At 33.4% G+C, this 13907-nt stretch overlaps 4 protein-coding genes across 6 annotated transcripts; 1 reads left to right on the forward strand and 3 right to left on the reverse strand.

The window, feature by feature from the left end:
- Positions 1-3953: 3953 nt before the first annotated feature.
- LOC116341902 (dr1-associated corepressor homolog) lies at positions 3954-9231 on the reverse strand. 2 transcript variants are annotated; one of them, XM_031769249.1, is made up of 4 exons: positions 9053-9231; positions 4892-4961; positions 4255-4824; positions 3954-4169 (listed from the first exon to the last, which is right to left on the reverse strand). In XM_031769249.1, the coding sequence occupies exons 2-4, from the start codon at positions 4920-4922 to the stop codon at positions 4120-4122; spliced, it is 651 nt and encodes a 216-aa protein (XP_031625109.1). In that variant the 5' UTR covers positions 4923-4961; positions 9053-9231; the 3' UTR covers positions 3954-4119. The 2 variants fall into 2 exon arrangements, with proteins under 2 accessions (XP_031625109.1, XP_031625119.1); XM_031769259.1 differs by lacking the exon at positions 9053-9231 and having other exon boundaries at positions 4255-4799; positions 4892-4962.
- LOC116349142 lies at positions 4975-6279 on the reverse strand (the record flags this gene model as incomplete). The annotated part of the gene is made up of 2 exons (XM_031780436.1): positions 4975-5910; positions 5982-6279. Coding segments are annotated over 2 exons (525 nt in total), but the record flags the coding sequence as incomplete, so codon positions are not given.
- LOC116341912 (probable serine/threonine-protein kinase fhkB) lies at positions 8006-9094 on the reverse strand. Of its 2 annotated transcripts, XM_031769284.1 has the most exons (4): positions 8983-9094; positions 8823-8917; positions 8381-8744; positions 8006-8300 (listed from the first exon to the last, which is right to left on the reverse strand). In XM_031769284.1, exons 1-4 carry the CDS (start codon positions 9011-9013, stop codon positions 8251-8253), a joined length of 540 nt encoding a protein of 179 aa, XP_031625144.1. In that variant the 5' UTR covers positions 9014-9094; the 3' UTR covers positions 8006-8250. The 2 variants fall into 2 exon arrangements, with proteins under 2 accessions (XP_031625144.1, XP_031625133.1); XM_031769273.1 differs by having other exon boundaries at positions 8381-8917.
- A 1082-nt stretch (positions 9232-10313) lies between the features above and the next one.
- LOC116349170 lies at positions 10314-13151 on the forward strand. Its single transcript, XM_031780480.1, has 5 exons — positions 10314-10450; positions 10515-10592; positions 10732-12018; positions 12127-12426; positions 12504-13151. Exons 3-5 carry the CDS (start codon positions 10747-10749, stop codon positions 13149-13151), a joined length of 2220 nt encoding a protein of 739 aa, XP_031636340.1. The 5' UTR covers positions 10314-10450; positions 10515-10592; positions 10732-10746.
- The last annotated feature ends 756 nt before the right edge of the window (positions 13152-13907 follow it).

The following is a 13907-nucleotide window of genomic DNA, read 5'->3' on the forward strand; positions in this document are numbered from 1 at the left end:
TCCATACCAAACTATAATTAAATTTATATATTCCAACAATGGTTCCACGAATATTGTATTTAACTTTAAACTTTGTTTTTAGTTGAAAAGTTAGAAAACTTTAGCCACGTTAGCCATTCGAGAATGCTTTTCCGTTGTTTGCAAAATAGTTCTAATTGAACATCTATCGAAACTTTTGATAAAATTGAATTGATTTTCGATATAACGATGTGACTCAAAACCATTGAAACAAATGTAGCAATTAAAGATTTTTAACAAAAAAAAGAAGAAGAAGCAAATATGTGTTTAAAAGCAGAGTTGCTCAAGATCACGCTCATTAAGTTCTTTCGATAAGATTTTTCTTATCCTTATGTCTTTGATTGCCTGTTCGCTTTGTCCTTTGAAGCTTTATTGCGATAAATTGTTTATAAATGAATATCTCGTTTGGATCATGTTTTCACGTTGCTCATGTATTCAAAAAGAAAAAAGAAAAAAATACAAACGAAGACGACGGCAAATGTGTACGTGTATACACCGGCCCATGTGTCTTGGTGCGTGTGTACAGTGTGAATGCGCTTTTCGTATAATAGACGACGGGACTAAGGATCACCACGAGAGACAAGCTAAGAGGATTATATATTGTATAAATTATACGTCGAGAGACAGTATCGGAATCATCTCCGCCTCACATCGGTTGTCGGTGATGTTGGTCCTGGTGTATAACTTCGTTTCGACTGACTTCGTGTTTGGCCATTATTTTAATTTTAATGCGTTCTCTTTTTTTTTTCGTTTAGCCTCTTATTCTTGATACATTCGTTATCTGTTTATTGCAGACGAGGTTAATCAATACGTGTGTCTCGTGACGAAAAGGCGCGAAAGAAACCAGACATTCCAATTTGGAACTAATAAAAATATTTTCCTCTCGCCTCCACTAAATATTCATTTTCATTCCTGAAATGTGTGGTTCCCTTTTGGGCATTTTTCGAAAAGATTCTCTCGTTCATTCATTCAGAGTAATTTGAAATGATTTCGAAACGTCAATCAACTGAAATGCAGTGGCAATGAAAGAATGTAAATGATTGTCAATACAAAAGTAAATCATTGCAAAATAAACGACGGTACATTGCAAACCAACCAAACATCGATTTAGCATCTAAATAGAGCGAACAAAAAAAAAAACGTTATTGACGACAACAAACGACGAAATGTCGCTTTATTTTATTTTAATTTTATTTGCATTGACACGATTTAATTCCAGGCTCCCCAATTGGACTTTGCAAACACATAAAATATCGAAGAGAAGATTAAAATACAAACCGACTGAAATTGAGACGCAATGCAAACAAATATTATCATTTTTGAAATTGTTCATTGCATTTTGTGCACTACGGAAACGAAATTTCAAACGTTCGCTCTCTAGAAAGGATCTCAACATTGAAACGATTTAAGCGTCATCGGTTTATGGTGCAAATCACAATCTCGGGACACATTCTCAAGGCTTTTACACATCTCTTTGAACTTTATTTATTTACTTTGCCGGTCGCTTCGCTTTTTTGTATGTCGCTTTTCATTTTTAAATTCAACGATGTGAACGACGAATCGCATTAATATTTATCAAAATTGTTCACTTCACTAAGGTTTTAAGTGCAAGCGAATATTTTATATCATTTCATTTGACTTCAATGCAAATAGTCATTCAAACCAGTTGGAGAAGTCAACTTAAAAATAAGACTTGAAATGTTTGCATTTTTTTATCTCTTAAAATATATTAAAGTATACATATTTTATGTGCACAATCATGAAGTCATTTAAGGGCAAATTTACAATCATGTGAGATACTAAACAGTTGATTTTAGAAATTATTTACATTGTATTGTGAACAACCAAATTTGAAGTAAAATTTTGCGAATAGAATATTAAAAATTGGGAATTGACAAAACATACCGTTCTGTTGCAAATTTTATAAAAACAAAGTTTTGTTGTGAGAATTCGTTATAGAACGATATAATTTCGAAATATATTGATTGATTCATCCACGTCAATTTCTAATAATAATGAGTAAATATTTTTGGGTCGTTCGTGTTAATATGCTGAGTTAAAAAAAACATATTATATACATGTTTAATTATGGTGATAAATTCGGCATATTGATATTGAAGAACAAGCGCTATTTTGATAGATACTTATAACACCATCTACGAAAAACAGGCTTACTATAATGTAAAACAAACGTATATATATTGCTCCTTCTTCTTCGTCTCCTTCCCCTCTTTTATTCTTGCTATATTTTCACATTGTAGTATGTCTGTTTTACACAGATGGCGTTATTCCCGGAAAATATTTCCGTAAGATATGTGCAGACATTATTTTGAGATATTTTCAGCCAGATGAATCAGCTCAGGAGTGAAAACAAGAAAAGTGATTGTTATAGTGATTGTAGCAATGTGGGTGTAATTATAGCCATAAGAATCACTTCTATTGTTTTCACCTAGGGGCAAATGACTACTTCGACGAAACCTATCGAATTGTACGAAAAACTTAAAAAAACTTAGACGAACTTATGAAATCGCACGCTACTTATGAGAATTTATACGAACTTACGCTTTGTCCATATACATTAACACACTGCTGTAAGTTCGATGTGCGTCAACATGCCGAAACAGTCGCACTGGAGTGCCACTGGTCAACTTTTTTTAATTACATCTCACGCTGCAAATAATTTGTACAAAAAAGTAGAACGTATTTTAAAATAAAAATTACCAATCCAATTAGTAAATTGGATATCATCCTTAAAAGACCTGATTTTGATATTGAAGCATCGCTCTCAACACTCATACTTATTACTGATTATTCACTAACAAAACCGACTCTTTCAAAAATGACGTCTAATTAGACGAATTTATATTTCCTGGTATTTTTTCACCGAAAACCTGCTTGACTTATTTATACAAATTATTTTCTATCTGATTCAACATGACTAACATTTATTACCATTTACAACATTCTGCGATGTTCACTTGACGTTGAAAAACTTACTAATAATCTATGGGAACTTACGTAAAACTTAAACGAACTTACAAAAATGTATGTAGAACTCAAGAGAATTTACGCGAACTTGTGAAACTTACATATACTTATGAACTTACAACGAGTCATTTTCCCCTAGGTTTTCACTCAATTTCAGCTCCTGACGATATCTGGCTGAGCTGATTCATCTGGCTAAAAATATCTCAATATAATGTTTGGATATGTGACGTCACAATACAATCATATTGACTGCGCGAATCTCTTGATTGAAATATACTAAATGGTTTTTGTTTTTTCCCATGATAACAGAAGACGTCAATCGTACATACAATCATATGGAATCGCTGAGTCTGGGGAGCTTCCCAACAAAATACGAATTAAATATTGAATGTGATCGTACACCGTATGCACAGTGAATACTGACAGTGCATTAAAGTATACATAGTCATCGATAATAATGAATATAATTTCAACAATTATCATTAAAAGCGTTAAACGCATTTCTATATTTGGCTTTCCCATTCGGTCTTTAATAATTATTATTTGCCGTAAAAACATTTGTATTCATTTAAATGTTATTTGTAAAAAACGCAATGGCACCAATGGAAGCACACACACACAGACCACCATACACATTTGAAGTAAAAATAATCACAACGTTTTTTTAAATTAACTTTGTTGTTGTTGAAATAACGTTTAAAATAAAAGATAACGATCACCAATATACTTGACAATGAACTTAAGCATGAATGATTTTTAGAACTGGAAAGTTTACTCTTCGTAAATATTTATTTTCTTCCTAGACTCCAGGGAAATTCCAGAAAACATTTCAAACAACAACATCTTTTTTAACTTTATGTCAAGGGTTATTTTGTTTTCGGTCAAAAATCCAATGCATGTTGATTATCCAATTTGACTATTTGGTATAATATAAAACTTGCAATATATAAAGTGAAAATATTTTATTAATGATTTTGGTTTCGTTGAAAATGTTCGCCATCACATTTACGAGCACGCAAATTCTTAATTTTTTTAAAAAGTGATTGCTTTATTAAACATATTGTATAAAAAATATTGCTTTTTTCATGTTAGCATTACAGCTTTTTGAAATATTTATGGAGCTCTGGGTCCAGTTGTACATGAGCCACGTCGGCCTGTGATTTCTGAAAATATTTATAACAAAAAAAAAAGTCGTGTTAACATTTTATTCTGTACAAAACCTAACTACTAATATTTTAGAAAAAGTACCTTCCCAGTTGTTTGTTAATTGTCGGCCACAATTATTTGCACATTGCAATTTTTGTTCATTGTAATAAGTTTGATTATCCGAACCGCAAAGGGGGGTATAATGACTGAGTGTAATACAATTTGCTCTACATTCTACATATGGCAACGAAGCTATAACTTGAGCAATTGCCGGATTTGCGGTTGTTGTTTCTTGATTTCCGCCCGATTGATTTTGGTTTTGGTTCGCTTGTTGTTGCTGTGGTTGTCGTTGTTGTAAGATTTGATCCAGAGTTCCCTGAACATTATTAATTTCTTGATTTGTACCACTATTTGGCACGATGGCATTAATTGGATTCTGTACAAATCCGAATGTATTCTGGGGACTTTGATTTTGGTTAAAGTTTTGGCCATTTATTTGGTTTGAAAATGTAAATCCAGGGTCTTGATTTGCGAAATTATTTGGGAGTTGATTAGAGAAGTCAGATGGGCTTTGCCATGAATTCCATGGATTTGGAAAATTCTGGTTTTGCTGAGATTCTTGACTTTGAAATCCTCCCATTTGTGGTCTAGCCGATACCAAGGCAATGGTTACTTTAATTTGTTTTAAATGATATAAATAAAAGATTATATTTTTATAAAGTTGTTTACAAATGCTTACCACAAAATGTAAAGATGGTGAAATAATTCATTGTTGAAAATTTAAAAATCAAATGAATATTGAAATTAATCTTTTTCAACTAGTGAACAATTTCAACTAAACTAAAACCGAATTTTAAGTCGAAACCGAACTGTGCTTATGAAGAGTGTAACATTTAGACTAAAGATTTTTCGTATTCAAATGCCATAAGCAAATGACTAAGAATTGTTCGCACTTGATAATCTTGATAGTGATAAGCATGAAAGACTAATGAAGAATTTATTATAATTATTCGAATTTAAAAAAAAAAATGAAATGATATCGATGGAGCACACTTGGAAAAAAAATAATCTTAACGGGTTTTCCAGAATTGATTTTGGTGTGGATGAAATTGGATTTAAAATAGAATATAATATTCACCGATATACTTGAAATGAACTTGAGCAGGAAAATCCCAGAAAATTAAGAAACATTTTAATGAAGAACGTTACATATTTTTTTTTGTATGGAGTTGTACTATGTAAAAACAAATTATGTAACGTTCTTCAGATTCCATTTTTGTATTGCCATTTTTTACGGACACATTTCAAACAACCATATCATATTAACGTTTTAGGTCAAGACGCCGATTATTTTTTTCAATACAAAATCGCCATATATCATAATCGTCATTCCATATTGATCCAGCGACTATTTTCTTACAAAAACGATTTATATGGAACATTGACGCCTTCACATGTTAACGGAAATTATAAAGTCAACGATTACTGAAAACAACTGAAAGTAAGCAATTTTTATGTTATCATTATTTTTCTAATTTGAACTCTTGTTTCCCCTTTTTTTAAAAGCCCCTGATAATAGGCAATTTAATAAAAATCCTGCAAACTGTGATGAAATTTCAATTATTGCCGGGTTTACTTCAAGCAAGGTATCAGTTATTAACTTGAAACCTCGTTTGTCAGATTCTTGATGCAGTATTATTTGGAGAAAAATAAGAGCCACTTTTTCACCGCTACGATTCATTTGAGCTTTTTCAAACACTAAAAATATCGATAATAAACATTTTATTTTAGGCAAAACATAACAAATAATTATACCATACGATAAGTACCATCCCAGTTGGGTGTTAATAGTCGGCCACAATTATTTGCACATTGTAATTTTTCTGCATTGCCATAAATTTGATTATCCGAACCACAAACGGGGTCATACTGACTGAGTGTAGGACAATTTATATATGGCGACGAAAGTTTAAGTTGAGCAATTGCTGGATTTACAGTTGTTGTTTCTTGATTTCCGCCCGATTGATTTTGATTTTGGTTCGTTTGTTGTTGCTGTTGTTGTTGTGATTGTAAGAATTGATTGAAAGTGCTATCATTATTTCCTTGATTTGTCACGCTGTTTGGATTGGGTTATTTACTTGGTTTGGACGTGACGGGACTGAATTTAAGAAATTATTTTGGAAATGTTGATTAGAGAAGTCAGATGGGTTTTGCCATGGATTCTATGGATTTGGGAAATTCTGGTTTTGCTGAGATCCATGACTTGGAAATCCTACTCAAATTTGTGGTCTAGCTGATGCCAAGGCAATGGTTACTTTAATTACAAAAAATAATATAAACCAAAGATTATACTTCTAAAAAATTGTTTACAAATTCTTACAACAAAATGAAAAAATGATGAAATAATTCATTGTTGAAAATTTAAAAATCAAATGAATATTGAAATTAATCGTTTTCAACTAGTTAACAATTTCAGCTAAACAAACTGTGTTAAGAGGAAACGAGGTATGCTCACGAAGATTTTAACATTTAGACTGAAGAAATTTCCGTATTTATACGCCATAATCAATGGACTAAGAATTGTTCGCACACTTGATAAACTTGATAGTGATAGCAATTTATGAATGAGTGGGATTAAAATGACCTGAAATCATGTTGCTCTTTTATTGTGAACTGAGACTGCAGGTCATTTTAATCATAGCCTATTCATGTGTCTTTATATAGAATTGATTATAATTATTTTGAATTATTATTTTTAAAAAAATGCAATGGTATCAACAACGGAAGCACACTTAGAACAGGAATAACCTGAAATTCAGATTCTGAATGTTTTTTTCCGAAATTGGTTGAAATAGCGTTAAAAATAGAAGACAATAATCACCAATAATGACTTTTTAACTTTAGATCAAGACCTATCTCATTTTCTTCCATAAGTTGAATATATGTTTAGGACTAGGACGAAGTACTAAACCACTCTTCCAATTAAATTCGATTTTAAAATATTGCTATTTAGATCGTGCATTTGGGCAGCGCCTTTGGCGTAATCAGTGTGTATTTATCTCAATTAAGTTAGCTGAAGAGTACCGTCGACGTTTATCTGAAATTTAATAGAATCTATAAATAACTTCAACTTTTTGCCAAACATAGCTTTAAACCTTCAAACCTTCGGTGACTTGTAAAATGTAATTTCAATGTTTGGCAGAAAATTAAAAATAATGTGAGGGAGCAGTGGTCCTGTGTCCATGATCTAAAAACTAAATGACAACAACCAAACAACCACTTTAAGGTGTTAAAAAATTGTAATGAGGCCCCGTCCGCCAGGCATTGGCATATCGATATCAAACATCAAAATAAATAGCTTTACTAGTTAGATTACTACAACTGACTCATACTTTACCATTCCAGAATTCAGCTTATTTAAATTTATTTAAAACATTTCTCCGATTGATCTGACTGAAAAAGTTTTCATTATAATCCAAATGGAATGTTCTACAATCTTCGACATGCGTTGTCTACCTCCTAGTTTAATCAGATGATTTTTGATTTTCACGCAGAGATAAACTCGTTATTTGCATACATTTTTAGCACATGGCTCTCAGCGTAGAATATATTGTTAATAAAATAGCGGAAATAATTCGAAAATTAATCGGATCCGAACAATGATAGCATTATTTGAGGGTTTTTTTGTACACAAGTTCGCACACACTATTATTTTTATGAAACAAAATTACAGTATATACATTATACATTCTTCTCTCTTAAAGATATCAGCAAATACCTGTTTTGTTTTCACACTGTTAAAGTGTCAACGTTGAGTTCATTGAACGTTTCATTGATTATATAAAAACCAGCATTTTGTATAGATGTGAAAAATTGAACAAATATTTTATTAATAGTTTTTAAAAAAATTGAAAAAATGTGACCGGTCATTTCGTATATATGAATGTGCGATAATGATAATTTGCACTCACAAACAGACAAACAGTATTTTGTATGTCAAATCTAAGAAATGTTTTAAAAGTGTTATTATTATTAGTTTATATAAAAAATATTGTTTGTTTTGAGTTAGCATTGAAGCTCTACGGCTTTTTGAAATATTTATGGAACTCTGGGTCCAGTTGTACATGAACCACGTCGGCCTGTGATTTCTGAAAATATTTATAACAAAAACGTGTGTTAAATATTTTATTCTGGACAAAACTTAACAAATAATTTTTACGATTAGTACCTTCCCAGTTGGTTGTTAATCGTCGGCCACAACTATTTGCACAATCCAATTTTTGTACATTGTCATAAGTTTGATTATCCGAACCACAAAGAGGGTTATACTGACTGAGTGTAGGACAATTTGCTCTACAATTTATATATGGTGACGAAAGTTTAAGTTGAGCAATTGCTGAATTTGCAGTTGTTGTTTCTTGATTTTCGCCCGATTGATTTTGATTTTGATTCGTTTGCTGCTGTTGTTGTTGTTGTTGTTGTTGTTGTTGTTGTTGTTGTTGCTGTTGTTGCTGTTGCTGTTGTGGTTGTGGTTGTAAGAATTGATCAAGAGTTCCATCAATATTTGGTGGATTTGTCACGCTGTTTGTATTCTGATTCGTCAAGAAGGGATTATTAGGATTCGGTACAAATGTGAATGTATTCTGGGGAATTTGATTTGGGTTATTCACTTGGTTTGGACTTGGGGTTTGGAAATCAAAATTTGGGTTTAGCCATGGATTCGATTCAAAGTTTTGTGGTCTAGCCGATGCCAAGGCAATGGTTACTTTAATTTAAAAAAATATATAAATAAAAGATTATACTTTCAAAAAATTGTTTACAAATGCTTACCACAAAATGTAAAGATGGTGAAATAATTCATTGTTGAAAATTTAAAAATCAAATGAATATTGAAATTAACCGTTTTCAACTAGTTAACAATTTCAACTAAACTAACGCTGAAACGAGGTGTGCTCACGAAGAGTTTAAAATTCAGACTAAAGAATTTTTCGTATTTAAATGCCATAAGCAAAGGAATAAAATTGTTCGAAATAACAAAAAAAAATCCAAACTGGAATCTTACTTAACAGTGATAACCTTGTCAACCGAATCATCTGGTTTTTGTCGTCGCCAATCGTATGAATTTCATTTCTTCATTATTATTAATTGTGTGAAAAAACCCACATACACACGCTAAAATTACAATAACATTACTGTTGTAGCCATCATTATTTATTTCAGTGTTCAGAGTAGTTTATAGTGTATGCCGGCTACCGTCATAGGCGAGAAAAAAACTTGTTTACGCGGTACTTTTTTATTCATTGCTCAAGTTCTTTTGCTCAGTTATCAACTCAGGGATTTCCGTTTCATATGTACATTAGAGTGTTTCCCATATCTATAATTAAAAAAATGGTATGTTTCAATTTAAAGAGGGTCAAATTTCATGCCAATTGATAGCAATCACAAAACATAGAGATTGGTATTACGACTTCCCGAAGCGGGACTGTTGAGTCATGCGTAATTTCGTACACCTCTAGTTATATAAAGTCGTGTAGGCTCCAAATGGGAAATTCAAAATAAACAAACATAAACATAGCGTTGCCGAACTAATGAAATAATAATAAATATTCTGAACAACATCGGAAAATGTACATACATTTTTATTTTTGTTAACGGCCAAATTTCAAAAGTCCATCAATACTGCGATGACATTTCGCAGTTTCAATTTTGTTTATATCAAATGAGCGTTGTGTTTACTGTTTCAAATCAACAAAGTATTGCGTTTTGTATGCTAATATTTTTCTCCTATAATTTCATCATCTCACTCACACACATACATGTGACTACTAGTCACTGACTAGCATCGTCAAAAGGCAAGCAATATGTATCCGTTTGTTTGAATATCAAATACCATTGATTCGATTGTACATAATACATTGCTGACTGTCTCGTTTTTTGACCGTTCGTTGACAGTCAACGTTCCAGTTTCATTTACATCAAACTTGAGACAACTCTTTCGATAGTGTTCAGTTTGTCATCTGAATGTGCAAAAGAACACAACAATTATAATCAATAAATTCCACTACTGTATTTCGAGTCAAGAAAATGTTTTGTTTGCAATAATAATGCATTCTATTGTCATTTTTCCGTTAATTTTGTATTTGGTTCTGCTTTATAAAATGGAGGGCAGAATATTTGCAAAACAATATGGTAATATTTCAACACTTTTCGATCTTTTTGAGTATTTGAACCGTTCGCCATCTGAATTTCGCAACAAGACGAAAATTCAGACATCAGTTATGTCGCTGAGTTCATCAAAGTAAGATCATTTTGAAGTTTGAATTTTTGTGTGCATATTTATCTCTTCTCTATTCCGCAATTAGATTCATTTGAACATTCATTTTATAGTGTTTTTGTGCCAATTGAATTGAACTGATTGCTGCACTCGGAATTGAGTTAAAGTGAGTTAGAAATTTATTTTATTGTGCTCTCAAAGAAAAAAAAAAAACAATAGAAAGTCATTGTGTTCAGTAGCATTTTTTTATGTCGTATCGAAAAAATTTATTCTTCATTGCAATTGCATTAAAATTCTATTTTTAGAATTCGATATTGACAATGAGCGGACGAAAAAGAAAAGGAGTTGGTGCTATATGTGGATCGAGACCGAAAAGACGTAAAGTGGGCAAACTTCCAGAAGAAAGTGGATTGTTAGCCATAAAGGTATCCGCCGCAACGGCAGTCAAAGAGGAATATCACGATATTGTGCTGCCATGGATTGCGAAGAAGAGTATCGAGTGTACAAAAATCTGTGAGCTGGCGTCGCTTTTGTTTTTACACAAAGTGAAACTTGCCAATGAAGAGGCCATTTTGACGAACAACTGGAAATTTTTCGATGAAGGTGATGGTATCCACATAATTGAAGGATGCTTCTTTGCTGTGTTGCGCAAATATAAAGAAGAGAACGACATGGTGCCTGAATTTCGAGACATAGTCGAGGCATTGGACGGAGACAATCGGTTCGCATGGCCCAATAATGATTATTTTGGGAATCTTATGAGATATTTATTCCAACAACATGCACGAAATGCCATAACCAACCTCACCACACACGATGACAAACGACTTCGTGAGTACCTGAGATTGTTGGTGTGGGAACACAACGTCGACAATCTGGATCCAAACGACGTATTTGATGAACATGATGTCAACAATGCAGTGAAGTGGGCCATTGAAAGATACGATTCAACCAGAGGTGATGCGATTAGATTGGACAAACGGAATCGGTTGCTCACTTGTGTGCGAAATATTGGCGGACCAAAAGACGACAACATCGCAAAAGATACAAAAGAGAATTGGTTCGCGACGTTGCCAATGTGGCTTCACATGCAAAAAAAGATCGATGATTATCACAATTGGGTACAAAACAACCTCGAAAATATTCCGGCTGACATTGAGCTTCCCATAATCAAAAATCTTTCAGTATTACCAATTTGCACACATTTGCGAAAGAATATTAAAATTAATGCCGATATATTGTATCGAATGATGTGTGAAACCAAAATCATCCCGTTAGATGAGTATGGACGCCAAGTTGATGGTACACATGTCTGTGAAAACAAGGTTCATTATTTCAATGAGATTTTCGATATGAACAAAATCAATGGAATATTGAACGCGAACAAAGAATTTCATTATCATGTTGTAACCGATGGTGTGTCAGCATCGATTTTATACGACGTATCGCGAAATACATTGGAACAGTTGGTGAGCGATGAACTCATAAAAAAGCGTTACGAAGATGGCGTTTACATCTACGAATTGGGAATCGATCCGGGCATGAAAACGTGGAACGCGACCGTTAGACGGCATATCGACTCCGGCAAAGAGGTATGTGTTTGTGATTTCTCAGTATGCATTTCATTTCATCGTGTGATTTATTCCATTCATTTTCTCTCTCTCTCTCTCTCTCTCTCTCTCACACACACACACACACAGATGAATTTCAAGACCAGCAGTAAGAAATATCATTACCTGACGAAGCAAGGAGTACGAAACCGAAAAGCGAAGCGGTGGACACGTGGGTTTGTCGCCTTTGAACAAAACGATCGAAATGACAGAACCCGTTATCCGCAAATGCCGAGTCCAAAAGGAGAAAATTGGAGAGACTATATAAGTCATCGCTTGAGGATTATGAAGAAAGCCATTGACGTGTATACGAGCGAAAGATACACCCGTCTACGATTTGATAAATATATCGAATCGAATCGAGTATGTGACAAGATTGCTGCCATGCTGGTAAGAACAAAACATAGATCATTTGTTGAATATATTTGATTTGTTAATAAGAAAAATATATTCTTGTGTCCAAATAGACAAATGGTAAGCCTTGCATAATTTTCTTGGGAGCGGCGAATATCTCACCCAACTCGCCGATAAAGATTAAAAAGAACATTCGCTGCCCTGGTAACCGAAAGCTGATTAAAAGTTTTAAGAAAATGCTGGGCAACGTGGTGAAAATGGTGAATGAGTTCCGAACGTCTCGACTGTGTGCACGCTGCTTCGAGCCATTTCCTTTGGAAACATTGGGTCATCGTTTCAAAGTGTGCGAATGGTGTGTGCCAGATAACAACGACTGGCCAGAAGGATTGAAACTACCCGAAAAAATCGTGACGATGAAGAGCAAACGAATGCTGCTATCGGAACGACAAGAATTGCGCGATGCAATGGTTGCGAATCCAAATCAAGCTGTTGGTTTTGTGTCAAAGGTCATTTGTTACCGAAAAAACTGGCGACAAAACGCGGCATACGATGCGGTTAACAACGTTGCTCAGCTACCAGGCATTATTCGCGACGAAAATGTCATCGATTTTACAGAGGATTACATGCTTCTTGATGATGACTTCTATGTCGCCGAAGAGGAAGCCATCCTGAACACTATTTGGCACCGGGACATTGCAGCTGCAAAGCTGATAATATACAAAGGTAATTTATTCATTGAATTAAAATTGGATTCCGAATGAGAAAGTGATTGAAATTGAAGCATATAATACTATTTTGTTTTAATTAACAAATTTATGTGTGTTTTCTCTTTGTTGTCAAGGCCATTGTGGACTTTTCGGATTTGAGCTGCATCGTAACTTCACCGTTGAACGCCTCGTCTATCCAAGATGGATTCGAATCCACTAACGAGATAGAATTAAGATCGATGAATTTAAAATTTGAAACTAATTAATGTAATAGGATATTATATGTAGCTGGGTCGATTTAGTGACCCAGGTTCTATCGATAGAATTTAGAGGAAAGAATATGTATAGGTTGTTCTCTATCTATTCTATTTGATGTTCATAGAATAGGTATTGAATTCCTATGCCAATATTTTAGTCCTTCGATAATAGTTCATGGATAGATAGAGTACATTCGGGAAGAGTTTTCATGTAAGTATTTATTCACCGCATGGCAATTGGCATTGACTTGACCATAGTTTTTTGTTTGCTTCGGGAAGTCGTAATGCCAATCTCTATGTTTTGTGATTGCTATCAATTGGCATGAAATTTGACCCTCTTTAAATTGAGAACTACCATTTTTTCATTTGCAGATATGAAAAACACCCTAATGTACATCAAGCAATCTTTTTTTATTACATGTGATCTAAAGCTTTAATTAAGCAAATTGTGAAGGAGGAATAGATTGTTAATGGCACCCGTTTTGACGATGTTGCATAATAGTTCTGATGGAAAACTCAAGCAATATCCCGTTAACATACACAAAACTTCTTG

Source organism: Contarinia nasturtii, unplaced genomic scaffold (assembly GCF_009176525.2).
Source record: "Contarinia nasturtii isolate CC-2019 unplaced genomic scaffold, AAFC_CNas_1.1 Cnas_scaffold_129, whole genome shotgun sequence".
Classification (NCBI taxonomy): Eukaryota; Metazoa; Arthropoda; class Insecta; order Diptera; family Cecidomyiidae; genus Contarinia; species Contarinia nasturtii.